This window comes from Chanodichthys erythropterus, chromosome 17 (assembly GCF_024489055.1).
Source record: "Chanodichthys erythropterus isolate Z2021 chromosome 17, ASM2448905v1, whole genome shotgun sequence".
NCBI classification, from domain to species: Eukaryota; Metazoa; Chordata; class Actinopteri; order Cypriniformes; family Xenocyprididae; genus Chanodichthys; species Chanodichthys erythropterus.
The window spans coordinates 15,034,649-15,062,182 of NC_090237.1; the positions used below are offsets into that span (position 1 = coordinate 15,034,649).

At 41.2% G+C, this 27,534-nt stretch overlaps 1 protein-coding gene across 1 annotated transcript; it reads right to left on the minus strand.

The window, feature by feature from the left end:
- Positions 1-564: 564 nt before the first annotated feature.
- Positions 565-18,651, minus strand: LOC137005427 (alpha-2-macroglobulin-like). Its single transcript, XM_067366321.1, has 34 exons — positions 18,532-18,651; positions 17,973-18,153; positions 17,714-17,870; positions 9,141-9,193; positions 9,007-9,027; positions 8,654-8,819; positions 8,459-8,543; positions 8,136-8,247; positions 7,903-8,023; positions 7,679-7,788; positions 7,416-7,586; positions 7,095-7,325; positions 6,775-6,987; positions 6,538-6,687; positions 6,149-6,274; positions 5,907-6,006; positions 4,654-4,780; positions 4,178-4,403; positions 3,981-4,107; positions 3,782-3,903; positions 3,632-3,683; positions 3,468-3,551; positions 3,210-3,386; positions 3,029-3,104; positions 2,723-2,879; positions 2,549-2,623; positions 2,305-2,467; positions 2,011-2,204; positions 1,706-1,918; positions 1,471-1,592; positions 1,292-1,373; positions 1,007-1,090; positions 819-924; positions 565-721 (listed from the first exon to the last, which is right to left on the minus strand). Exons 1-34 carry the CDS (start codon positions 18,615-18,617, stop codon positions 681-683), a joined length of 4,311 nt encoding a protein of 1,436 aa, XP_067222422.1. The 5' UTR covers positions 18,618-18,651; the 3' UTR covers positions 565-680.
- Between the last annotated feature and the right edge of the window lie 8,883 nt (positions 18,652-27,534).

Genomic DNA, 27,534 nt, shown 5'->3' on the forward strand with positions numbered 1-27,534 from the left:
AGCCCTGACCCATCGAGGGATGGACTACATTAGACCCCTGAAGGTGTGCTGTGGTATCTGGCACCAAGATGTTAGCAGCAGATCTTTAAGACATCTCACCTTACAACAAATGTGAAAGCAAAATGGCCAAACATAAGAAACTAACTTGTAAGTCTACAGCCATATTATCTTTACAAACTTGTTTTTTAGTTCAGTCAGTCTTTCTTTTTAATTTATAATTAGCATCAAAAATGGTTGCACAACTGCCCCTTAGGTGGTGATGTGCACTATAAATGTAAATCGCCATTAAACAAAAGAAGAAGAAAGAAGTATGCTTCTTCTTAGCATCCGTTTCATGGTGACTTTATATATCCTTTTTAACAGATTTCTGCAATAATTTCACTGACTTCTAGAGATTCCTGGTTGAAAAACTTTGCTCTACATGGATCTTAATGGCATTCCTGTAACTGCATCATCTCTTGGCAGCATTAGAATGTATTGAAAACGTATTCTCATTTCAGTAGCTGTGTCACAGATGCAACTACAAATCAAGAACAAAAACACAGTAAGCTCACCAAAGTGTTTTCAGGTTGTTTGGGTTTAATAAAACAGGCTAATCAGGAAATTCATTTGCCCAGGAAAACATATAAACACTGAATAAAAACATATTTATCCAAGCTGCAGAACTGAAGCACGACACTTCATTCACAGTGAGATGAATACTCAGTCTCCACCAGATCACCTGAGGGAAATATTGATACCAAGAAATTAGCTTAATGCCAACTGATACTTTTGAATCACATAATAAAAACAATGAAAAATGGCACATCAAATCTTACTTGTTTGGTAGTAATCATACACTTTAATCACAGCTGGCTTGAGATTCTTCACTGGAAGAATCTGTTTTAATTGTAACTGGAGATTGACTGTAATATTTTTTGGAACCTGCAGGAGGATAAACAGTGAATAAATAAAAAATGTAAATGAATCACTGTATCTTATCATATGAATGTTGCTGTTCTCCCACCTCTTTCAAATACACGATGACATGATCATCTTTAGAATCGACCCGTTCCACAAGTGATTCGCTTGAAGTGCTTTGAGGTTCAAGCTGTGGAAAAAGTGATTTATTTTAGAAATAAATGTATGATTTGTCACATCCCTAACAGGAGAGCTATTTTCTGTAAGCTATCATGCTGTTCATCAAGAAGTGAGCAGGACAATATCAGCCATAGCTGCACCATCTTACAGTAGATTCACAGCGACAGTACAGTAAATCTAATAATGAATCACTTCACATAGTCAAACACACCATTGATGTATCAGCTGTGAATCCTGACAAGAGTTTAATATCCACAATGACCATGTTAGTTCTTGCCTGTGGACCATCATATCTGGAAAAAAATATTATATCAACCATCAGAGTCCATGATGACTGAACTAAAGCCATAACCAAAATCATGTCTTATAGCATAAAGTTATTGTTCTTACTTCACAGTGAAGTTTAACAATAGATACTGTCCAGAGGATTTCTTGCAATCTCCTTCAATCTTAGCTTCAATGCTCAATGTTTTAGCTTCAGCAGGAGTGGGAATGTTGTAGAACTGAGCCATCTGAGAGATTCAACACAAACAAAAATAAATTAATAAACCGTTTCAAAGCAGAATAACCATAAAATGTCAAGAGAGAAAGTGAGTGTGAGTAAATGAAGCTGAACACTACAGACCTGCACAGACACACAGGTCGAGCCCTTCACTTCAATGCTGTATTTGGCTGGAACGTTCTGCAGCTGCTTCTCCTGGTACAGTAACTTGTTGTCCTGATTGACCTCAAAGTGGTGAGAGTCTCCTGCTGACTGTACAGTCACTGTGCTGGAGCCGTCAGAGCTGAACACTTTGGTGGCGTACAAAGACAGAGCCTGAAGAGCCACCACTGTGTCCTGGGAAATAAATGAGTTCAGTAATGTCACTTTTACTCATTCATACCAGCACATTCAACAATAATGTGTTTTATTAGAGCAGTTTGAGTAACCTGTGTGGAGGAGAATCCTCCATAGGCATTCTGCTGCTTCACAAGCCAGCTGACAATCCTGTTAGCATAGCCCAGATCAGCTGTAGTGACTGAATCTGCAGTGAGAACAGCTAGCAGCACATATGAGCTGATCTCCACTGCCAGAGAATCAGAGTCATCAGCAGATGCAGACTGAGACCAGTGGAGAAGAGACCCTTAATGACAAAAGACACAAGAGTAACTCAATGAGCATGACAAAAAACAATAGTACTGTCATAAATGATGACAGAAAGTCATCAGAAACAAACCTCTTACCGTCTGAAATAGCAACATCCTCCAGTTTCTTGAAAAGCTGCTGTCGAGTGTCCGTGTCTCTAGCCAGACTGAAAGTGTAGGTGAGCAGAGCAGTGGTGTAAATGTTTTTGACATCCTCAATGACGGACCTCAAGCATGACAAACCTTTACTGACGACAGGATCCTGTTACAAAAACAGAGAAACGGACGCTGTGAGTGTCATTTTTCTATGAGTTTATATTGTGTTTCCTGTAGATGAACTTACAGTGACTGGAGTTTCCAGTTCAAGCAATGATGCAGTAATGTAGGCAGTCATGGTCACATTATCATTCACTCCACCCTGGAATATGTGGGAAACAGAAATAAAGACAAATATTCAATTTATTCTAAGACCTGATGTCTACTGGTCACAGCAAACTTTAAGAAACAAGTGAAATACCTTCATTCTGTTGTTGAACAGTCTTCCCTGTTGGATAAAATAGCCATCTGAATCCCGTCTGTTTATTAACCATTCCTTTGCACTCTGAATAATTTGTGGATCAATAAATATGTATTTCTGTGCTCTGCCAAAAGACCTCAGGACAAAAGCAGTCAACCTGGTGGTGTGGTAATATACACAATGGCATTAGCTGTAGCAGTACTTTAACTCCAGTGGTAACCAAAACCAAAATCTAATATTTTGCACAATCTGGCTAGGTTTATTTTTGTAAAGTAACTTTTAATATTTTCTTTGATAAAGTTTTACCAAGTATTCTCTTCTCCATATCCAAATGTGCTGTATGCTCCACTGTTATGCCTGTAGTTCAGTTGTCTCTGGTATCCTGTTGAGTTTGACAATGATTAAGATGTTCATTTGAGTTGACCAAATGTGTCTGAATAACTACTAAACATCTCAGTATTTTCTTGAAATGATTTATGTCTCTCACCGCTCTTCAGGAAGCCGGTGGCTCTCTCTCGGATGGCTGAGGTGAGCTGCTCCGTGTTTTCCAGATACTGCAGAATGTAAATATTGGGAGAAAGAACAGCCATGTTTTGTTCTCCACAGCCGTACGGCATCCGTAATAATCCGTGAAGATTCCTTAGTGCCCGACCCAATATGTCTCCTATAAACCATACACAAGTTAAAATATATTTTATAATCCAAACCCAATCTCCTAATTTCTGCTTGTATTTGTAAATGTTACCAATGACTGAAACAGTGGATCTGGCTGATCCCTCTATCACATCTTTAGGAAGAGTCAGATCCACTTCCCCTGAGAGACTGTCACCTATGAACCAGAGAGACAGAAACACACATCAGTGATCAGCTGAGTAACACTATGATGCTAAATATAGTCTGTGGACAAACCATTTGGACACAGTAACCAGCTGTGAGTCTCTGTCTTTTCAGTTCCTTCAGCCTGCAGCATAAAACAATCACATCAACTCATCATACTGATATAAGCAGCATTAGGATCATGGATAAATTATGTCTGAAATCTGTTTGACGTGCGCTGACCTGTACGAGCAGACTTCTTGTGACCGTGTCAATGCGTCCTCTCTCTGGGACGCTCACAATCTCATTGTCACACACAGTCTGGGACGCCTCTGCCTCTGCACTGACTGTAATATTCAAGACTCCTACAACACAAGACATGTACGTGAAGATACAACAGACACAAACACTGAGAAACAATGATTCAGACTGGAAAACTCACCAAGAACAGAAGGAGTGAGGATCCATTTAAAGGTTTTTCTTCCATTAGCACATAGACAGGATGAATACTGATCATCAGAGGAGGCTTTGAGAGTGTAGTCTGAGGAAGGAGCTGGAGTCACTTTAACCTGTCAATCAACCACACATGATTAGTGGCATATTTGATATGATTTGATCAGACTGAGTGTGAAATCTCACCATGATGCACTTGGACAGATAGTTAAAGACAGTGGCCTTCAGCTCAAAGATCTCCCCACGGATGATGGAGTAAGGCAGAGAGAGCTCCAGGAAGAAGGGCTGGAAAACTGTCAGCTGAGCAGGAGGAGCCAGACCCAGACCTTCAGAGGACAGACAGAAGGCCTCCGTCTCCCATGAGGTGATGGTGTCAGGAACCGTGACAGGAACCTGAGCTGATCCAGAGTCCCTGTGGAGGAATTACAACAATATGTATATCTGATTCTGACTCAGGCATTTTTTCTGTAATAAATAACAACATTCAGCACAGAGATGAAAAGAAAAAAAATGGATTCAGAATCTGCAAAGCAAGCAAGGTATTTTCTTTTTTTTGTAAGTGTGAGGGGAGATGATTTATTAAAGATAAGTATATGTATATAAGATAATATAAGTATATAAGAAAAATATGATGTTAAATGTTTTGATTATGCTTCACATACCCCACTTCAGCAAGTTCCCAGATCCATGTTTCTGGAAAGACGGTCCGAATAGTCATTGCTGGAGAATCTGTATTTTCTGCACCTGAATTAGCCCCTTCTAAAAGCATCACTCTCATTGGAACACCAGCTGAAGAAAAGTGATATTTTGTAGTTTTTAGTGATATATATGTGAACAACACATCAAAAATAACCAATTCTATATATAAATATAAATGAACAGCAAATGGAAGGCAAATCATCATTTTAATACACATTATTTTATTTTCATATGCAGATTTATTTAGTGTTGTCAGAGATTTCTAGTTTCAATTTAGTTTTTATTTTAGTTGTTGTATTATATGTCTGCTGTCATGATCCCTGCCTGTGTTCCCTGTGTCTCCACTTGCCTTGTCCAAATACCCACACTTGCAGTCTTGGCTACTTGAGAGAAACAGGAAGTAAGTGTGCAAGACTGTCCCATGTCTTAAAAATGTCCAAGTGCAGTGCCCTTAATGCACTCTAAACCATCTTAAACAGCGCCTCAGAGGGGTATTCAAGGCTAAGCGTAAACTCACATGCCCTGAAATTGTGAGATGTGAAGGAAAACATTTGACTGTAAGTTAAATTAATTATATATTACATAAAATTTGGTAGTAAAATATAAAGTGTTGCATATTTATGCAAAGATGAGTAGGCTATGTGTATTTTGTACATCATTTGCACTGATTGGACCACACCCCCTGGTAACTTGTTACCTCATTACCTTGTTAAGCTCATCAGCCTGGTTCATCCTGCCTATATAAGCCTGGTTCTCGCAGTCATTCCCACTGAAGTATTGTTTAGTGTAACAGCTGCAAGTCTGAGCATTCTTCCTGTCATCTGTATATAGTTTCTTGATCTTAACCTGTTCTTGGATTTTCCTTTTTTGCCTGTGTGTTTCTGATTTTTTGTTTTTTTGGACTGCCTTTCTGTGCTTTTGACCTGTTGCCTGTACGTTGGATTACGATTGTGGATTTTCCCTCAATAAACCTGCATTTGGATCCTCGAGTCTCAGAGCAGTTACGTTACAGCTGCCAAAGTTAATGCATCACATTTTACAAAAGTTAAGTTTTTACCAATAATAACACTGATTCAAATTGAACTAATAACCCCTCAAAAAAAACTTATTTTCATACTACATCACTACAATTGTGGAATTGTTTTATTTTTTAAAACGTTATAAGCACCTACATATTTAAACATTATAGCTTGGATTGTAATAACAGTACATGTACCTTCACCATGGTATCGGTGACGGTGATACGTCAAGCCTCTGTAAGACAGACACCGAGGGACTCGCACAACCAAATTTGTTGCCATCTTCAATCCCACTCTCTGTTAAATGGAAAAGATAAACAACAAAAGTAATTGTCAGTATAATCAAGTGGGCTTTTTAATGCATTTACTTGTGCATGTGCAGTATATACTCTCCCAATCATTATCTACTGCACTGCCACACATATAATCCATCTGTTACCTTTAAGGATTCATAGGTGTTGTCTGTCGGCACAGCTCGAGGGGGTCTCACATGCAGACACTTCTGCTCATCTTCAACATTATAAGGATAATCTGACCCCGATTTCACTGGCAGCAGGTTGAAGATCTGTGACATGTTCACACACTATCAGTATGATTTCTAAATAATTCAACACTAAATAATCCATGTATTTTGTAAAACTTTAAATCAATTTTGGTGTGAAAGAATAAAGATTATTGTTAAATCTCCTGAGATCGGGATGTCAGTTTAAACAGTGATGGATCATAGCAGTAATCACGAAAAACTGTTATGACTTGATTCATTCATACTGTAGATTCCCACTATGAAGACACATTTAATCAATATTAAATCTTAAAGCATCTACACACCTTGTCAGTATCCAGGCGTTCTCCTGACTTCAGGATCAGGACGCTCTGATCTACAGCACTGAGGCCGCACAGTGAACCAGGCTGAGCTGAGAGATGGAGAGTGTTTTTCTCACCAGGAACTGCTTTAGCAGGAGAAAACTGCAGAGACACCTGTGACATACAGTCAATAGGGTTTATTTTAGATTTGAGTCAGTAATACAGTTTAAAAAGGCTCATTTCTAAAGCTACAATACATACCTTGTTTTTGAAACACTTTTCAATGTTGAAATTTTTGCTACTAGCAACAACATTTTCACTGGGCAGAACACAGTACACCAGAATGTGCACTACTGGAGCCAGATCTGCACTAATAGACAGTTTGAATGACATTGTGCCTCTTGCTACTCCATTAGAAGATTTCACTTCAACCTTCTCATATCCATGATGAACGATCACTCCTCTGGACAGGACCTGAAACAGACAGATGACACTCTGATAACAAACTGACTAATGCTGCCAATGAACACTTTTAAACAAAAACATCTGTGTAATAATGTACATACTGCACATGTTCTCACCATATAGACAATGTCCGTTTTGAAGTCTTCAATTGTCTCTCCAACAAAATAATACTTGATGGTGGCTGTAAACTCAGAGTCACACTTTAATGGTTGCTCAGTATTCTCTATAATCAGTTCACTTAGTGTTGGATTGTATGGAGCGGCAGGCCGGAGGAGCTGAACTGTTTTTTCATCCGCAGAGATGTAAGGTGTGTTGTAGCCATAACGGACCCCAGGATAGACACTTGCCTGACAATGAACAAAGAATCAAAAATAACTCATGCAATTGAACTCTTCAGGGAACACAAAAGTAAACTAAGTGAATACAAACTCTCTTACAATCAGATTAATATCACTTTTAGGATGACTGGACGTAGTAAGAGAGAAGATGGCCAGTCCATCGCTGTCTGTAGTGAGATTTAGGAGCAGTTTTGGGGACCAAGTGTGACCCTCCATAAGATAAACCTCTTTGTTTTGAATCGGTGCGCCTTTGAAATTTGAGAGTTTGATCTGTTGAAAATATGATTTTGAAAGAATAAAATAAGAAATAATTCTGTACATATCAATGGTGTTAAACAGAGACAAACTGATTTTAGACTCACTTTTCCTTCTATAACTGATCCATGTTCATATGTTTTGGGCAGGTCAGTAAATGTGACTTTACCAATTTCATAAGTGAGAAATACAGATTCAGATTTGGTCATGGTGATCTCTGTAAATAGTAAAAACACCAAAATAAATATTTATTCAAATAAAAGTAAAACATCAAAAATGAGAAACTCAAGAAATGTATGTAACGTGGATCAGATCAAATCCAACAGCTCACCTGTTCCTTCTTCTGTAACCATTGCCTCAACAGCAAGAGAATTCTGAAGCCTGTTCTTTAGTGTGGCGTTCAGAAAGACTGATGCATTTAAGGTATGGACGGCACAGCCTGTCTTTTTTATCTAATTATAATGAATGAACACAAACATAGCATATTAACTAAAGAGTGGTTTAACTGGATAAATGGAGGAAAGATAATGTGCCATTACTTGTTCTGTGTTTCAACTCACACACCTCAATGGTTTCCTCTAAACACACTGGATTGGTGTGATGGCTTTGATAGGACAAATTTTTACGACACACTTTCACCCATGATTTACCAGGTACAGGCTGTCCGTAAGTGTATCTGTGAAAAAGGTTCAAGCAAATGATCTACAGCCCAGTGTTCAATTCAGCAACTATATTAGGAAGAGGGTTACAGTAATTAACTGACCCCAGAGTTAAAAAAAGAAGAAGAAGAAGAAGAAGCAAAACAATTAAATTAAAGTAACTTAATGGTGCCAAGAATGAAAAAACACACTGCTCTCTTAATGCAGGAAATAAAATAAAACACTCACTTTCCGCAAACCTCAATTATCAGTTCCTCTTCTTCAAAGCTGACTTTTTTGGGGCTTTTTACAGTAACTTCAAACTTAGGCAAAACTAGAAGTCAGAAATTAGAATTATTAGTAGTCAAATTAGATTTTAATATACAAAAATATAATTGAAATTCTTCCCATGCAACACTGCAATCGTTTGTTTTTATGACTTACCATATTTTTTCACCTCAAAATGATGTGAGATCATCCTGTCACTAATAAAAGCCTTCAGTTTGTACATGCCTTGACGGGCCTCTGGGTTTAATTCATAAGAACGCTGCAAAATCCATCTTGTTGAAGAAACATTTGTCCATTGACCAATCCGGTTACCTTGACTGTCCTGTTTAAAACCAAAGACACAGTGCAGATATTTAGTTCAGCTACACATAACCTGACTATCAATGAAGAAATGTTTAATTAGCCTTCTGAAAATACAATAATTGCAAAATATAACAGAATTTCTATAGTGATAATAAGATTTAAAAGGTATGTTAGTTGTGACTGTACAGAAGGTTTTGTGTTCTTACCTCAAGAATCACTGAACTATACTGTAAAAGAGCAAATATTAATTAAAGATTAAAAGCCACATTTATTTATGAAATGTGTATTTAACAATGCAAGGAAACAAGAGCGATAAAGATGCAAGATAAACACATCAGACCTGCTGATCAAGAGGTGTGAAGTTTGTATCCATGGTAACAACTCTGAAGTTCACTGTAAAATATAAATGTGTATTATAAAAAAATATTCACTTTTGACGTCTTCAGCTCTTATGTAAGGGACAACACTTACAGTCAGTATTTAATTCCTGTAAATGACCGCACTGTGTGTGAACGTAACCGTATTAAGGATCAAATACAGGGTTGATGACTGTATTCTGCTGTCACAAGGTCAGGAGCATTGGAGAAAGTTGTGGTACCCACTGAATTTTTTGCCAAGTTAGGGGCATTATCAGGGCACTGCAGGTGGTTGTAAGAATAAAATTATCATGAAAATAAGTGAAGATGCCATGTGGAGGCTCCCATCCTCTGGGAAGGAGCCAGGAGTCCTTTGAAGATGTTACATTTAGCCTATGATAAAGGGTTGACCAGCGTATAGCAGACTGCCACAATTAAAAAGACGGGTGAGAAAATAAACATATGATTGTTTTGAACAGATGTGGTGAACTTTTAAGTTGCTGAGTGTAGTGAACAGCACATTCCAGGGCCCAGTTTATGGTACAGTGTTTGCTACATTTTGATTGGATCTTGGTGGACTAACACAAAAAAAACTGTCCATCGCCATCAGATAAAGTTGTAAGGACAACATCCAGACACCTCTTAGAGGGCAAGAAGACGACCTCTTGTACCAAGCCTGAGAAGGACAGGACTTCGCATTGGTCCACATGGAGTTTCTGCCCTACACCCATCTAGAGACTACTTACTAAGGTTGGCCACAGACCACCATAAAAATTCCTTGGGACCTTAGCAGCAATGGGTGAAACAAAGAGAGATCACAAAGATCCATTCAAAACTATGTTTGAAAACCTTAGAACTGATGCAACTACACATCCATTTGATACTTATTCACAGAAATAAGTATTCTCAGTGACAGCTATTTGTAGTGCAACATCTGACGCAAATTCAGCTGTTAATGTACAATTGAATGGCAGTCCAATCTTTTTCCATCATGTTTAGTCTCTATTTGTTTAGAATATTGCCAAAGGTATGGAAAGTGGAAAGTGAGAAATGCATTGGTAAACTTTAAAGACACTGTAAAGATTTCCCACTTTGTGCTTTATGCAAATGAGTTCCACAGGGGAAAGAAGGGTGGGCCACACTTTGGTCCATCCAGAGATACCTCTGGTCCATCCAGAGAGACAACGACAAATCCCATGATCTGAGTCTACAGCTTGTGAGGCAGCAACAGAGACGACCACGTTCTAAGCCTCCCGCTTGTGAGGAAAGAGACATCAACAAACACTACGTTCAGAGTTTCCGTCCAGCGAGACAGTAACGACATCTGCAACAAGGTTAAGCTCAGGAGAGCAAACCTTCAATCCAAGGTACCTTCGCCTGCGTGTTCCAGATTGTTAAGGACCTTCTGCACCTATGCCAGGGCCTCATCTGTAGGGTTGGGAATCTTGAGAATTTTTCCGGTTCTGGTTCCGATTCCGGTTCTGCCTAACGATTCCGGTTCCGGTTTCGGTTCCATTAAAATAATTAAACAACTATTAAAAAATAGTAGTAAGGGAAAAATGCACAATACTCGACTCAGTCCTTCTTGTGTAAAATTAATTTAAAAAACTGTTAATCTCAACAAATTCGCTAACACTTTACAATAAGGTTCATTAGTTAACATTAGTTAACTACATTAACATGAACTAATAATGAACTGCATTTCTACAGCATTTATAATCTTTGTTAATGTTAATTTCAACATATACATTATTAACCCTTTGATGCACAAGCTATGAAAACCCCTTCTAATGCATAACTTGGGTCAAAAATGACCCGTATTCATTTCCTATGTAATTTCAATAATGGTTGAGTGTTTCTTTGCTGAATCTTTAAAAGAAATGTATTTTATCATTCATTTATTCCAGGTATTCCTTAAATATCTTGTTTTTGATTGACAAAAATCATTATGTTCATTTTTTCTTTCTTACTTTATAAACAAACACAGTTTTTTTTTGTCTACATCAATTTTACACACATGGGTCAAAAATGACCCGTATTCATTTCCTATGGTATTTTAGTCAAGACTGAGTGTTTATTTGCTGAATCTTTGAAAGAAATTTATTTTGTCATTTATTTATTCCAGGTATTCCTTAAATATCTTGTTTTGGATTGACAAAAATCATTATGTTCATTTTTTCTTTCTTTCTTTATAAACAAACACAGTTTTTTTTTTTTTTTTTTGTCTACATCAATTTTACACACATGGGTCAAAAATGACCCGTATTCATTTCCTATGGTATTTCAGTCATGACTGAATACTGACTTTATCAAAGAATTTGCTGAGTTTCTATCAGAGTTAGTACTGGCTGCGGATAAAGTCCTTGTTGTTGGTGATTTTAATATCCATGTAGATAATAATAAAGACGCATTTGGATTGGCATTTGCAGATATTTTAAACTCTATTGGAGTTAAACAACACGTGTCAGGACCCACTCATTGTCGTAATCATACCCTAGATCTAATACTGTCGCATGGAATAGATATTGATGCTGTTAAAATTCTACAGCAGAGCGATGATATATCAGATCATTATTTAGTCTCGTGTATAATACAATTAGCCAAGGCTACAAAACCACCACCCAGCCATAAATATTGTAGAAAAATCACGTCTGCCACTAAAGATTGCTTTATAAATAATCTCCCCGAGCAGTTTCATCGCCTTAGTATACCTGACAACATAGAAGAACTCGATGCTGCAACAGAAACTATTGGCTCTCTCTTTTCCAGCACATTAGATGCAGTCGCTCCTTTACGTCTAAAGAAGATTAAGGAAACTAATCCAACGCCGTGGTATGATGAGCACACTCGGGCTCTAAAACGAGCTGTTAGAAAAGCTGAACGTAGTTGGAAGAAAACAAAACTAGAAGTTTTTCGCCTTTCGTGGAAAGAAAAAATGATTGAGTACAGAACAGCCATAAGAAATGCTAGATCTACTTATTTTTCAAATCTCTTAATAGAAAACAAACATAATCCTAGGTATTTATTTGACACAGTGGCTAAATTAACTAGAAACAGAGATTCAACTGCTGACGTTTCCATAGAGCACAGCAGTAATGACTTTATGAACTTCTTTACTTGCAAGATTGATAATATTAGAGAGAAAATTATAAACATGCAACCGTCTACAGTTTCTCTTCAGACAGTGCACTGTAGTGTCCCTGAGGTAAAACTAGAATCATTCGCCGCTATAGGAGAGGAAGAATTATCTAAACTTATCAAATCATCAAAATCAACGACATGTATGTTAGACCCAATGCCGACTAAACTACTGAAAGAAATGCTTCCAGAGGTCGTAGGTCCACTTCTTGATATAATTAATTCATCTTTAACACTAGGACACGTGCCAAAAACCTTTAAGCAGGCTATTATCAAACCTCTTATTAAAAAACCTCAACTAGATCCGAGAGATATAGTAAATTACAGGCCAATCTCGAATCTACCTTTTCTGTCAAAGATACTAGAAAAGGCAGTTTCAACACAACTGTGTTCCTTTTTAGAAAGAAATGGAATCTGTGAGGATTTCCAGTCAGGATTTAGACCATACCATAGTACTGAGACTGCTCTCGTTAGAGTTACAAGCGATCTACTCCTATCATCCGATCGTGGCTGTATTTCTCTATTAGTGTTATTAGATCTCAGTGCTGCTTTTGACACTATCGATCATAACATTCTTTTAAAAAGACTTGAAAACTATATTGGCATTAGTGGAATTGCTTTGGCATGGTTCAAATCATACTTATCTGACCGTTATCAGTCTGTGGTAGTTAATGAAGAGATGTCGTATCGATCACAGGTTAAATATGGGGTACCACAAGGCTCAGTATTAGGACCGTTGCTTTTCACTCTGTACATGCTGCCCTTAGGAGAGATAATTAGGAAGCATGGTGTTAGTTTTCACTGCTACGCTGACGATACTCAGCTCTATATTTCCTCGCGCCCTGACGAAACCTACAAATTCACAAAACTAACAGAATGCATAGCTGACATTAAAAACTGGATGACAAGAAATTTCTTATTATTAAATTCAGAAAAAACTGATTTCCTAATCTTTGGACCAAAAAATTCCTCACGAAAAAACCTTGAATACTCTCTAACACTTGACGGGTGCTCCATTAAACCTTCGTCCTCAGTTAGGAACCTGGGTGTGCTCTTTGATACCAATCTTTCATTTGAAAGTCATGTTTCTAGTATCTGTAAAACCGCCTTCTTCCATCTAAAAAATATATCTAAATTACGACATATGCTCTCAATGACAAATGCGGAACAGTTGGTTCATGCATTCATGACCTCAAGACTAGATTATTGTAATGCTCTACTGGGTGGTTGTTCTGCTCGGCTTTTAAACAAACTACAGTTGGTTCAAAATGCGGCAGCTAGAGTTCTTACTAGAACCAGAAAGTATGACCATATTAGCCCAGTTCTGTCAACATTACATTGGCTCCCTATTAAACATCGTATAGATTTTAAAATCTTGCTACTTACTTATAAAGCTCTAAATGGTTTAGCTCCCCAGTACCTAAGTGAGCTCTTAATGCATTATAGTCCTTCACGTTTATTGCGATCTCAGAATTTAGGCCAGTTGATAATACCCAGAATATCAAAATCAACTGAAGGCGGCAGATCATTTTCCTATTTAGCACCTAAACTCTGGAACAATCTTCCTAGCATTGTTCGGGAAGCAGACACACTCTGTCAGTTTAAATCTAGACTAAAAACACATCTCTTTGCTCTTGCATACACATAACACATTATCAATACATTAACATTTTTCAAATCCGTTAAAGGATTGTTACGCTGCAATAATTAGGTCGGCCGGAACCGAGAACATTTCCTATAACACTAGATATACCTGTACATCAGAACAAGAATGGCATCTACGCTAATATCTGTCTCTCTGCTTATCCTGAGGTTTGCCGGGTGCTGGATCCAGGCCGTATCCAGGTCAGATGGAGAACCTGCGTCTGGACCTGACTACAACGTAGCCCAGGATCCCCGTATCCGCTTACATATATTTATATATAATCGATTTTTAATCTCTATAATAAAAATGTACAATTCAGATTTTGATCTCCATATACATTTACATATATATATCTTCCAAGGGGTTTTTTCCCTCCTAGGACTTATTTCCCAGTGCTAGCACGCTGGGTTTTTCTCCTAGGGGGTTTTTTCCACCCCTGGAAGTCAGCCGACATTGGCTTAATGTAGCACCATCTTGTATATGTTACATATTACCACGCTTGTTTGTACAGTTTTAACCACTTCCCTTTTTTTCTGTGCTTCTAATATGTAAAGCTGCTTTGAAACAATTACCAATTGTAAAAGCGCTATATAAATAAATTTGACTTGACTTGACTTGACTGAGTGTTTCTTCGCTGAATCTTTGAAAGAAATGTATTTTATCATTTATTTATTCCAGGTATTCCTTAAATATCTTGTTTTTGATTTTAACAAATCATTGTGTTTATTTTTTCTTTTTTTATATAAACAAACTCAGCTTTTGTATTTCTACATCAATTTTACACACATGGGTCAAAAATGACCCATATAGAAACCTTTGCAAATTTTCACAAGTAGGAACATATTTACTGCATACAACTATTCATCCACCACACATTTCACCCCTCAACATGGCTGCTTTTGTATATTTGATGGATGAAAGTCATATTATATTTCATATAATAGGCTATATATTATATTTCATAATTTGTATTTTTTGTCATAAACCAATGCTACTGGTCACTTTTTACATCTCTCAGTGTTCCTGAAAAGTAACAGTTTTGAACAAGGTTTCTGTCCAACAGTGAAAATATATAATAAGTGTGTCGATCAACAGTGCTTTTGATTTTCTTTATCTAGAGCGTTAGCGGCTGGTCCTCAACAGAACTGAGGTGGATGATGACATCACTGTAAAAAAAAGCTGAAAGTTTACTTTGCGCACAAACGCAATTTAAATGTGTATGTGCAGGTTGCACATACACAGTTACAGAAATCCAGCGGAAATATTAAAAAGTTACAAAAATCTGTATGCTGACCCTCACGTACGCATAAAAAGTGAAGTATACATTGGCCTTTAGAATGGTAATGACACACACATTCAAAAAAATTCATTCAAAAAGAAAGGAAAAATTAAAATAAGGATTTGTTTATTGAGTAATAGATGGAATAATGAATGATAAAATTAATTTATTGTAATATATGCGATATAGAAAGTAATAACTCATTCAGGTCACTTTAGACCCATGTTGTATATGTCCAAAACTGTTACTTTTCAGGAACACTGACAGACTTAAAGGGTGACCAGTTGCATTGATTTATGACAAAAAAAAAATTAAATTATGAAATATATAGCCTAATATATTAAATATAGTACGACTTACATCCATCAAATATACAAAAGTAGCCTTGTTAAGATGTGAAATGTGTGGCAGATGAACAGTTGTCTGCAGTAAATATGTTCCTACATGCAAAAATTTGCAAATTTTAAAGATTTCTATATGGGTCATTTTTGACCCATGTGTGTAAAATTGATGTAGAAACTGTGTTTGTTTATAAAGTAAGAAAGAAAAAATAAACATAATTATTTGTAGAAAATCAAAAACAAGATATTTAAGGAATACCTGGAATAAATAAATGACAAAATACATTCTTCAAAATACATTCATTTTTGACCCATGTTGCGCATTAGAAGGGTAGTGATACAAAAATGATTTTTATTAAAAAAGTAAGAAAGAAAAAATGAAAATGAGGAACAAGTTAACTGAGGAATACCTGGAATACTGAATGATGAAATTAATTTCTTGCAAAGATATAGAAAATAAAAACTCAGCCGGGTCATTTTTGACCCATGTTATGCATCAAAGGGTTAAAATCAAGAGTTGTATTTGTTAACATTAATTAATGCACTGTGAAGTAACGTCTCTGAACGGCTGTATTTTTATTAACATTAATAAAGATTAACAAATACAGTAACAAAGGTATTACTGATGGTTAGTTCATAAATGAACCGTATAAAGTGTTACCACAAATTAGAAAGGATGCTTGAACACACATGTAAGATTCAGACAGGTGAAACAGAATATTTTTGTAAGTTGGATTCATAAAGACTTGTTTCTGATCATCTGCATGTTCAAAATTTTAGGACCCTTTGGTGCTCCAGGAGATCAGCATCCCACAGAGCTTGGTGTTCAAGACTGTTGAAACAGATCCTGGCTCCTCTCCACACTGCATTGTCACCCAGCACAACCAGTGGAAGACGTCACCGTCATCGGATTCAACCACGTGGAACGTAAATATCACTTAACCAAACCTCTTTCCAGAGACCTTGGCATTGTTGTATATTATATAATTTCCTAATTCCCATTAGATGTAATATAGCTGATGTTAGTTAATAACAAATAATCTCTTGTTTATTTGTTTGGTGCATAATAAATTTCTCTACCTTATTATTTTCAGAGAAACAGTTTATCTTTCCATAAGATAACGTAACTCTTCCATAGCCACACCCAACTTAATCACTTGTATTCTATGTATCTTATGCACTTTATTCCTTTATCATTCATGGTATTCATTTAGTAGTTGTGTTAGTTATTTTTGTTTATCTTTTTGTTAATAAAATTTATTTTATAACACTTGTGTCTTCCTTGTGCTGATAATACAGAAAAGGCTCTACAAGTTAGCAATATCACCAATCTTTCAGATAAATCAGCTGATCACTTTACATTAATTCTAAATGAATGAAAAGCCCCTGTTGAGGGTGTTCTCATACTGCCAAGGTAAAAGACCTTGACTGGTGCCCTGAACCAGGAAAAGGGGGGGAAGTGGTCATCTGATGTACTCATAACCACACCTTAAGAGACGTGTGATCCAAAAATCACAACGTCAGCGGTGACGTGAGTACCAATCCCTATTTTACTTCACCTCCTTGGATGGACAAAGTAAAAATCACTACATGAGTATTGCAAAATAACAGATAAAAAATGTATAAGAATGGCTCTCTGGCCAGAGACACACTCAGATGTCCTACAGGCATCTCAGCTCTGTTGCTTTGTTCAATAAAGTCTAATTTTGACTTCTGGAACTCTTCCTCTTGAACTTTATTTGCAAGAAAGAGATTAATTTTCTTCACAACACTGTCCAGGAACTGAGTTAGACACCCCTGATCTGTAGTATCCATAGATTTCATATAAAATAAAATCATACGGATACTGATATCATGAGATTCACTTCATCAGTTATTTGTAATTATACATAGCTCAAACACACACTACTAGATAACCATTCTTGAGTTTCCAAAGCTCCTCATCCTTATCTGCTTTCCTTATCTTTTCTTCTGCTCCTCTTTTCTATTTACAAGTTTGTAAATCCATTGAATTGTTTACTTCATACCCTTTTACCATCAGCTCATTGCATTATCATAATGTGCTTTAATTTATGTATATTATCTACAACAGCTGTGATCAGGGTTTAGATGTCAGTGACACCAGCATTATTTACTGAAACATTCACAGCTCACCTGTCTGTCCTGGAAGATAGATGGGTTTATCAGTCTGGATAAAGGTCAGAGGATGGTAAGGTTTGAACATGACTTTTCTCTCTTCAGTCATCTTGAAAGTCTCTCCCTGAAGTTCGACCTTCATTTTCTGCACTGATTCTGCTTCGACCAGAGGAGCCTGATGAGAAATAATATGTTTTCACAACCTGCCTTCACAAACATTAGATGCATTATGATGTAAATTTAATTATATGTTCATAATAATGTGCTAATGGCAGACCTTGAAGTTAAAGCAGCGATGAAACTCTTCCTCAGCTTTCTCCTGCAGCAGTAAAGTGCTCTGGTCACCATGAACCAGATGAATGTTCATGACAAGGCTTTCATTGGGATTGAGAAAACTTGCACAGAGTTTGGCCTCAGATCCCGACTCGATCACTGCAGGAAACGTCACCATGAAAGATCTGTCCAGAGACAATGATCATACAATATTGCCAGAGTAGTTAGATAAAACAAGAAACATAAAAAAAATAAAAATAAACTGGGAGTGAAAATCAATTCTGTTAATTTGCTTTTGATCAATTATATACCTTAAGAAGTGTGAATACAAGAGCAACTTGATTTATAGCTTTTTATGTTTATTCAGAACAATATTGCCCTTAAAAATATTATACATGCCTTAAGTTGTCATTCAAAGAGAAAATGTCTACTGTGTGACACAGATCATTTAAATACAGGAGAAATAATCAAGACTTACACAATAACTAATGGTATACTAATGATTTTATCACATTTGGAAAGCAAAACACTGCCTTCCTCAGCAGAAATTGTTAAAAACTTACGGTGTTGATGTTTGTCCATTAATACAGATCAGGAGGAAAGAGAGCAGAAGGAGATCTTTCCAACAGCAGCTGAAATTCAGAGCCATGATGAGGAGCGATCATCCAGGTCATGAGATGAACTGGACCGTCTCTTTTAAAGGGACTCTCATGCTAAAGGAGGTCCTTCAAAACATTTGTATTGATCATCTGATTAATGATTCATCCGTGTGGGCAATACAGTTCAAAAACCTGTGCTAATATGCAGTTTGTTGTTTTGTCCAAAAATTCATTTGTGATGGGCTCAATTCAAGTAAACACATACAAAGGCTTTACTCTTGCACACATTAGAATAAACATTCAGTTCATTATGAATGTTCCTGACCACATCCCACTGAGCAAATTACGTCCAGAAGACGTCTTTTTGAGGTCTTGTCTCAGGTTGAAAAGACGTCCACTGAGGGGCCAGAATGAAAGTTTTTATGACGTCTTTTTTTGACGTCTTCTGGACATCCGATATAGACGAACAAGCAGAATCACCAAAGGAGAAAAATCACAATTTTTAAGCCACCATCGTGGAGATGAGTTTGTTTTAGTTGGGCTCTTGACCCTTGCCTTATTAATATTAGAGTTTGTTTGGGCTACTTTAACTGAGTCATAACAGCCAGACAAGTAAAGAGAAATGATCAGGTGTTTATTATGTTTTCACATAATCATTATTTGACCTGAATCACTCATTTAGAGCCCAATCTCTGAGTTAGATTTACATTATTGATTACAGCAGCACTGTGATTCTACAGCACAAGATCAGCTTTTACAATATGATTCAAAAATTCAGAAAAGGTGTGCTTAACAAAAAAAAAAGTATTTATTTTAGGCACACACAGACATCAAGAATCAGCCTGTGAATCTCAACAGTGATGACCATCAAAAAGCTATGTTGCAGTGCATTCTGGGAGCCACCAATCAAAATTCATCCATGGTTCCCATCATGCATTGCTGCATGAATAAATTATGAGCTTAAATGTCGTAGTAATTTCCTTTATTCTCATATTTTATTTTGTTCTGTTTATGTGACTTTTTAGTAGCTTGTTCCCTTTCAGTCGGTCACGTTCGACGTACGTCAGTAGTGACCGACGAATTGGGATATCGCTAGAGAGCCCCTATCAGCTTCGAGAAGACTAAAACAAGCCAATGAACATTGGCGTGCGATATTTGCATAACGCACCCCTCCCCATCCGGGGCATATAAAAGGGGGTGGTGATGCAATCGCACTCTGTCTTTCGCTTCGGAGCCAAGCTTTGGTGTCCTACAGCTAAGAAGATCTTTAAAACAAGAAGAAACAGCGTTCTTACCGTGTTTGGCGCAACGACACTGCAGCGAGTCCACGAGCTTCCGGGTCCGGGCGGCAACATCGGCTGTAATCCCAATTGTTTGGTCTGCGATTTGGCCGGGTCCCGTGTGTGTGTGTTTTCCACACTTCGTGACACTCCCTGTGTGTCTCATTCACAAAAGAGCTGTGAGTTTCCCCCTCTATTAGACTTTACAGACGAACCCTGCATCTGGGGAGATGGCATTTCGTCTGTGCGCTACTGGGTGTGGTCGCTCCCTGGTCCCTGCTGATGGGCACAATCGCTGTATCACGTGCTTGGGCGTTCAGCAGGCTGAGGCCGCGTTTGTAGATGGTTCATGTTCTCATTGTGGGAACATGACTATCGCGGTGCTGAGGTCGAGACTCTCGTTCCTTGGTTCTCAGGGAGAGGGGGTCCCCTCCCCTATGCCCCGTGCGGCCGTTTTCTCTGGCTCCGGTCGGGGTGACGGTTCGTCGGCGTGTAGGCAGGGTGACTTGAGGGTCACGGTTAGGGCTTCCCAGCCGAGTGTTGCTCCGCGGGCCCCTGCCGCCTCTGCAGCACCGCAGCCAGTGGTGTTACCACCGTGTCATGCCGGGCCCTCTTCGGAGCGTCCGGTACTGTCCTTCGGTGCACCTGCGGAGGACCAGATGTCGATCACGGTATCGGAAGGCGAGCATGAGTCCTCGGGAGAGGATGACTCGGCTGAGCCCCCGTCTCACGGGGTGGCGGCTGTGGCCGAGTCGGATCCTGAGTTGATGGCTGTGCTTTCCCGGGCTGCCGAGAGCGTCGGGCTCGTGTGGAACCCTCCACCCTGTCCCGGCCCCTCTCGGCTTGACGATTGGTACCTCGGGGCGGGTCGCACTGGTCCTCAGCGTCCCGCCCCGATGCCTTTCTTCCCGGAGGTGCACGACGAGGTGACCAGGTCTTGGCGGACGCCGTATAGTGTTCGTTCGAGGCCAGGCCCCTCGTCCGCCTTCACCACCCTGGATGGCGGAGAGGCTAAAGGCTATACGGGAATCCCTCCAGTCGAACGGTCTGTAGCGATGCAGTTGTGCCCTACGGCCGCCGGCTGGCGTGGTGACCCGCGCCTTCCGTCCCGAGCCTGTAAGTTTTCTTCCTCTCTGACGGAGAAGGCTTATAGAGCTTGTGGGCAGGCCGCCTCCGTCCTGCATGCCATGGCCCTTTTGCAAGTGTATCAGGCAAAAGCGTTATCGGAAATGCCACAGGGTGGTCTTGACCAACATCTGTTGGGGGAGTTGCGAGCTGCCACCGATCTCGCCCTCTGGGCGACTAAAGTGACAGCACGCTCCGTTGGTCAAGCGATGGCTACTATGGTAGTCCAGCAGCGCCATCTTTGGCTAAACCTGGCTGACATGAGGGAGACCGATAAATATCGGTTCCTGGACTCCCCCGTGTCCCAGGCTGGCCTATTCGGCGACGCAGTGGAGAGCTTCGCCCAACAGTTCTCTGCTGCCCAGAAGCAGGCTGAGGCGATTAAACACGTCTTGCCCCGCCGGCCCGCTGCTGCCTCCACCCCGCCGGCGGCGCAACCTCAGCCTGCTCGTCGCCGAAGGCGCCCGGCCTCATCGTCCTCCGCTCCCGCTAAGTTGGCCAAGCAGCAGCCTCCACCAGCCAAACAGCAGGGAGCCGGCGCCGGCCGGGGCGCCCAGCCCGCTCAAGCCAAGCCAGGTGGTAAGAGGTCGAGGAAGTCGCGATCCTGAAGCGGGCGACCTGGAGGAGGAAGTAGCAGCTCTTCAGGGGGGGATTCCATCTGCCCCTCCACTCCCGGGGGAGGGGCGGGAGAAACTTGTTGTATCTGTCCCGCCGCTGGCTCTCCGGAGTCCAGCGGTACCCACTTTTTCACAGAAAGAGCTGTTTCCCTTTCATCCTCCAGGTCACAAGAGGGCGCGGTTGTCAGGACCCGGGGCTCTGCCTTGGTGTCCGCAGCCCCCTCTCATTTCGCCAGTGGGGAGGCGCCCCGATGGTGCAGGCTGTACTACATGTACCGTCTCCCATCGTTGCTGTCACCCCGCAGAATCTGACTCCACTTCGGGCCGCTGCGCTGTACGAGTCGAGTCCCAGTATTCTGCCTCGCTGCCCCACTCCCGGTGCGCCTGTGGTGCCCTTGGTCCCGCTCGTTCGGCGTCTGGAAGCCTGGTTAACGCTTCCCAGCCCGTCCCGCTGGTTCATCCACACTATCAGGCTCGGCTATGCGATTCAGTTCGCCCGGCGTCCCCCGGTGTTCAGAGGTGTCCACTACACTCAGGTGTCACTGGACAGTGCTCCTGTTCTTCGGGCGGAGATTGCTGTCCTCCTGGCGAAGGGTGCAATCGAGCCGGTCCCTCCAGCCGATATGAAGTCAAGGTTTTACAGTCCCTACTTCATTGTATCGAAGAAAGGAGGTGGGTTACGGGCAATCTTGGATCTGCGAGTCCTGAATCGGTCCCTTCACAGGCTGCCGTTCAAGATGTTGACGCAGAAACGCATTTTTCAATGCATCCGTCCCCAAGATTGGTTCGCAGCAATAGACCTGAAGGACACGTACTTTCATGTCTCGATTCTGCCTCGTCACAGACCCTTCCTACGGTTTGCGTTCGAGGGTCGGGCATATCAGTACAAAGTCCTGCCCTTCGGGCTGGCCCTGTCTCCCCGCGTCTTTATGAAGGTTGCGGAGGCGGCCATTGTTCCCCTCAAGGAACAAGGCGTTCGTATTCTCAACTATCTCGACGACTGGCTTATTCTAGCCAGTTCGCGGGAGCAGTTGTGCGAACACAGGGATCTGGTGTTGACACACCTCAGCCGGTTGGGTCTTCGGGTCAACTGGGACAAGAGCAAACTCTCCCCCGGGCAGAGGATCTCTTATCTCGGTATGGAACTGGACTCGGTCGCCCTGATGGATGGGGCCTCAGCTGCATTGGCATATCAATTGCCTCGAGTTGCTGGCAGTTCGTCTTGCGCTGGGCCGCTTCAAGGAGCTGTTGACAGGCAAGCACGTTCTAGTCCGCTCAGACAACATCGCGACCGTAGCGTACATCAATCATCAAGGTGGTCTACGCTCCCGCCGCATGTCGCAACTCGCCCGCCATCCCTTGTTATGGAGTCAGAAGCATCTGAGGTTGCTATTCCCTGACCGCAGGTACTCTCGGCACGGATGCTTGGCCCCAGGGTCTTCGCAAGTATGCGTTTCCCCCAGTGAGCCTTCTTGCTCAACTCTTGTGCAAAGTCAGGGAGGATGGGGAGCAGGTCTTGTTGGTGGCCCCTTATTGGCCCACCCGGACATGGTTTTCGGACCTGATGCTCCTCACGGCAGCCCCTCCCTGGCCCATTCCTCTGAGGAAGGATCTTCTGACTCAGAGAGGGGGCACCCTCTGGCACCTGCGTCCCGACCTGTGGAACCTTCACGTGTGGTCCCTGGACGGGATGCGGAGGTGATCTCCCGCAAGCGGTTGTAGACACTATCACTTCCGCTAGAGCTCCTTCCACTAGGAGTCTCTATGCGTTGAAGTCGAACCTGTTCGTTGAGTGGTGCTCTTCTCACCGAGAAGACCCCCGATCATGCTCGGTCAGATCCGTGCTTTCCTTCCTGCAGGAGGGTCTGGGGCGAAGGCTGTCTCCCTCCACCCTCAAAGTGTATGTTGCCGCCATTGCCGCACATCACAATGCAGTTGATGGGAAGTCCTTGGGGAAGCACGATCTGGTCGTCAGGTTCCTGAGGGGAGCGAGGAGACTGAATCCGCCTCGTCCCCCCTCCATACCCTCTTGGGATCTCTCCGTAGTTCTTTCATCCTTTCGGCGTCATCCCTTCGAGCCCTTGCAATCAGTTGAGTTAAAAGTACTGTCCCTTAAGACCGTCCTCCTGGTTGCATTGGCCTCGCTCAAGAGGGTAGGGGACCTGCACGCATTTTCGGTCGATGAATCGTGCCTGGAATTCGGGCCTGGTGACTCTCACGTTGTCCTGAGACCCCGGCCTGGATATGTGCCCAAGGTTCCTACCACTCCCTTCAGAGATCAGGTAGTGAACCTGCAAGCGCTGCCTTCGGAGGAAGCAGACCCAGCCCTGGCTTTGCTCTGTCCAGTCCGCGCTCTGCGCGTTTACGTGGATAGAACTCGAAGCTTCAGGACCTCAGATCAGCTCTTTGTCTGTTACGGAGGCCAGCAGAAGGGGAAGGCTGTCTCCAAGCAGAGGATGGCCCACTGGATTGTGGATGCCATCGCCCTGGCTTATGATTCCCAGGGCGTGCCTTGCCCGTTTGCGTTGAGAGCCCACTCCACCAGAGTAGTGGCCTCTTCCTGGGCGTTGGCTCAGAGCGCCTCGCTGACAGATATCTGTAGAGCTGCGGGCTGGGCGACACCAAACACGTTTGCTAGGTTTTATAGCTTACGTGTGGAACCGGTTTCTTCCCGTGTACTCGCTTCCACTAGCCGGTAGACGCGTTGAACCTGTTCTCTGTGTCGGCTTGCAATGCCATTCCCGCCCTCTGGGCTGGATACGTGCATTTTTTACTCCAGTCGTGTTCCCCGATCGGTGAACCCTGTCGAGTTCCTCCGCCTCCTCTTTCGGCTCGGACATTGCGGAGTGTCTGATGCCAGACCAACATCCACCTTTGGTGTTGTTTGTTGGTTGGGTTCCATATGTTGTAATCCCTCTAAGTGAGTGATTCCATATGTGCATTGTCCACGGTTACTCCCTACGGTGAGTCCGTGTCTTTCCCTTAGCAGAGTTCTGCTGTCACCTGTCAGATGAGTCTCCCCCTACTCAGGTGGAGCCATCCCAGGGACTTGTATGCGTTCTGCCCTTCGGGCCAGGCCATATGTTCCACATAAATTCCTTCCCCACTGGGTGGGTAGTGGCTCCGCAGCGTCCCCTACGGGTTCGCTTCCCCAGTGTAGTCTAGTTACTTAGTGGGTATTTCGGAACAGCAGTAGACTTCCCGGCGTAAGCTCGCCCCCTTCTCCGTCCCCCTGGTGCGACGGGTGGCTAGAGCTTGCGCTGGGCACTGGAAGGGGTTCGTAACTGTGGCGTTTTATTTGGGATCCCAATTCGTCGGTCACTACTGACGTACGTCGAACGTGACCGACTGAAAGGGAACGTCTCGGTTACGTATGTAACCCTCGTTCCCTGAAGGAGGGAACGGAGACGTACGTCCCGTCGCCACAGTTTCTGTACCCTCGCTGCAGTGCGGACACCAGTTGTCTCCTCAGCGAAAAACAGAGTGCGATTGCATCTCCTCCCCCTTTTATATGCCCCGGATGGGGAGGGGTGCGTTATGCAAATATCGCACGCCAATGTTCATTGGCTTGTTTTAGTCTTCTCAAAGCTGATAGGGGCTCTCTAGCGATATCCCAATTCGTCGGTCACTACTGACGTACGTCTCCGTTCCCTCCTTCAGGGAACGAGGGTTACATACGTAACTGAGACGTTTTCTAATGTTCAGAGTTGAACTGCTGATCAGAATATGTTGCTTGTCACCGTCATTGAGATTCACAGGCTGATTTTTGATGTCTGTGTGTGCCTAAAATATTTTTTTTTTTATCATGTGAAATCCTTTATATTATATTGATAAAGCTGATCCTGTGCTGTAGACTCACAGTGCTGCTGTAATCAATAACATAAATCTAACTCAGAGATTGGGCTCTAAATGAGTTCAGTGATTCAGGTCAAATAATGATTATGTGAAAACATAATAAACACCTGATCATTTCTCTTTACTTGTCTGGCTGTTATGACTCAGTTAAAATAGCCCAAACAAACTCTAATGTCAACAAGGCAAGGGTCAAGAGCCCAACTAAAACAAACACTCATCTCCACAATGGTGGCTTAAAAATTGTGATTTTTCTCCTTTGGTGATTCTGCGTGTTCGTCTATATCGGATGTCCAGAAGACGTCAAAAAAAGACGTCATAAAAACTTTCATTCTGGCCCCTCAGTGGACGTCTTTTCAACCTGAGACAAGACCTCAAAAAGACGTCTTCTGGACGTAATTTGCTCAGTGGGTTGGGACCTTTATGACTTTATCATTGCATTATTGTCATGTGATGGTTTGTTAATACTCCCGTGTTTGAAAATGAATGAATGCAGGACTGTAGGACAGTGTGGGTGAGAGGTCTATGTGTCTGAAAAGATTTAAAATCCCTGATTTAAAGTATTCTTTAATGCCAGAATACACCAAAAACAGGGTCAAAACCAGAAGAGAGATCCAAAATACTAATCTAAGATTCACAGTGGAGATAAACAGAACAAGGTTCAAAATAATCACTAAACCAATACAGGAATGATTGCTTAGAAAGATGAGTGCAATGAGTATGGAAGCCAGACTATGTTTTTATTATTTTTTATTTTTTTCCAGAGATAAAGATACTATTCAGGAAATCAAAGATAATGACATAACAAACAGTGGCGATTCTAGACTTTTTTAACAGGGGTGGGTAGCCTTAGTGGAGCACTGATTAATTCAAGGGTGGCATCATAAAATCATGCATCGAACACCATACTCATAAATTGAAGGACAAAGGCCGTACTCTTACATCAAATTTCTTTTTATTTGATTAAAATCAAATATAAATAAACATCTCAAACATAAAAATACATCTTCAAGACTTTTTTGTTTTTCACAATAACAACTCAAACATAATATCTTTGGCCATCTATTTCTATAGCTGTTAACATCCAAAATCCAAGTTCTCAGCTAAATACTATTTATTCATGGAACAATGAATTACAATTTGCTTGCCCATCTATATATTGGTGTTAAAACAACTGAATGCGCCGATTTTTGTGTGAGCTGGCGAAAACCTTGATAAAGTCATCCATATTTAAAGCACAATGCACAATAAAGAACGTATTATTTACAATTAATTACACAAAATTAAAACTTAATCAAAGGCCACATCTGACCTGTGAGCTAAACTATTTATAAAGTTTAAACGATATAGACTACCATTTAAATCACGTGAGTGATGCTGTCAGCTTAGATATGTATCCTCATGCAGAAGCTCAAGTTACTGTAGATTTAGCACGTGGTCACATTCATCTGATTTAATAAGAGCACATGTCATTTATAATAGAGACTGGTGCTAAATCTACAGTAACTTGAGCTTCTGCATGAGGATACATATCTAAGCTGACAGAATCACTCACCAAAACAGACCACTAAATGTTAAATGACTCGGAGTGAGAATGTATCATTGTAAGTCAACACCAGTGAATGATCATACTTCTGCTTAGGGCTGGACAATAATTCAATATCAATATATATCGCGATATAATTTTTTTCGATAACGGTGATATGATTTTTAAACACATTTCCGGTATTTCGATATATACATTACAACATTTCTCACTTACTTGAGGCGCAGCCGTTAGAAAGAGCAGAACGCGATTGGCGTGATGACGTACACCACAGAGACACGCAGCCATCAGCCAGTGCTCAGCGTTAATATGGTTTGTTTAAAATAGCAACATGGAAAACAGACAGAGTTCAGATAATGTATGTTTCAGTCGATGGATGCGCAAAACGTTACAACAACGATAATCAAAAAACAGTCACTCTTTGTAAACTGTTAACAGCTAGTGCCGTTGCCGTATGCTCTAATGCTCTTAAACCTTCAAGAACAAGACGCGAAAGAGAACTCGCACGCGCTGTGAGAAGATTTGTGTGCGCTCATCCGACGCGCGC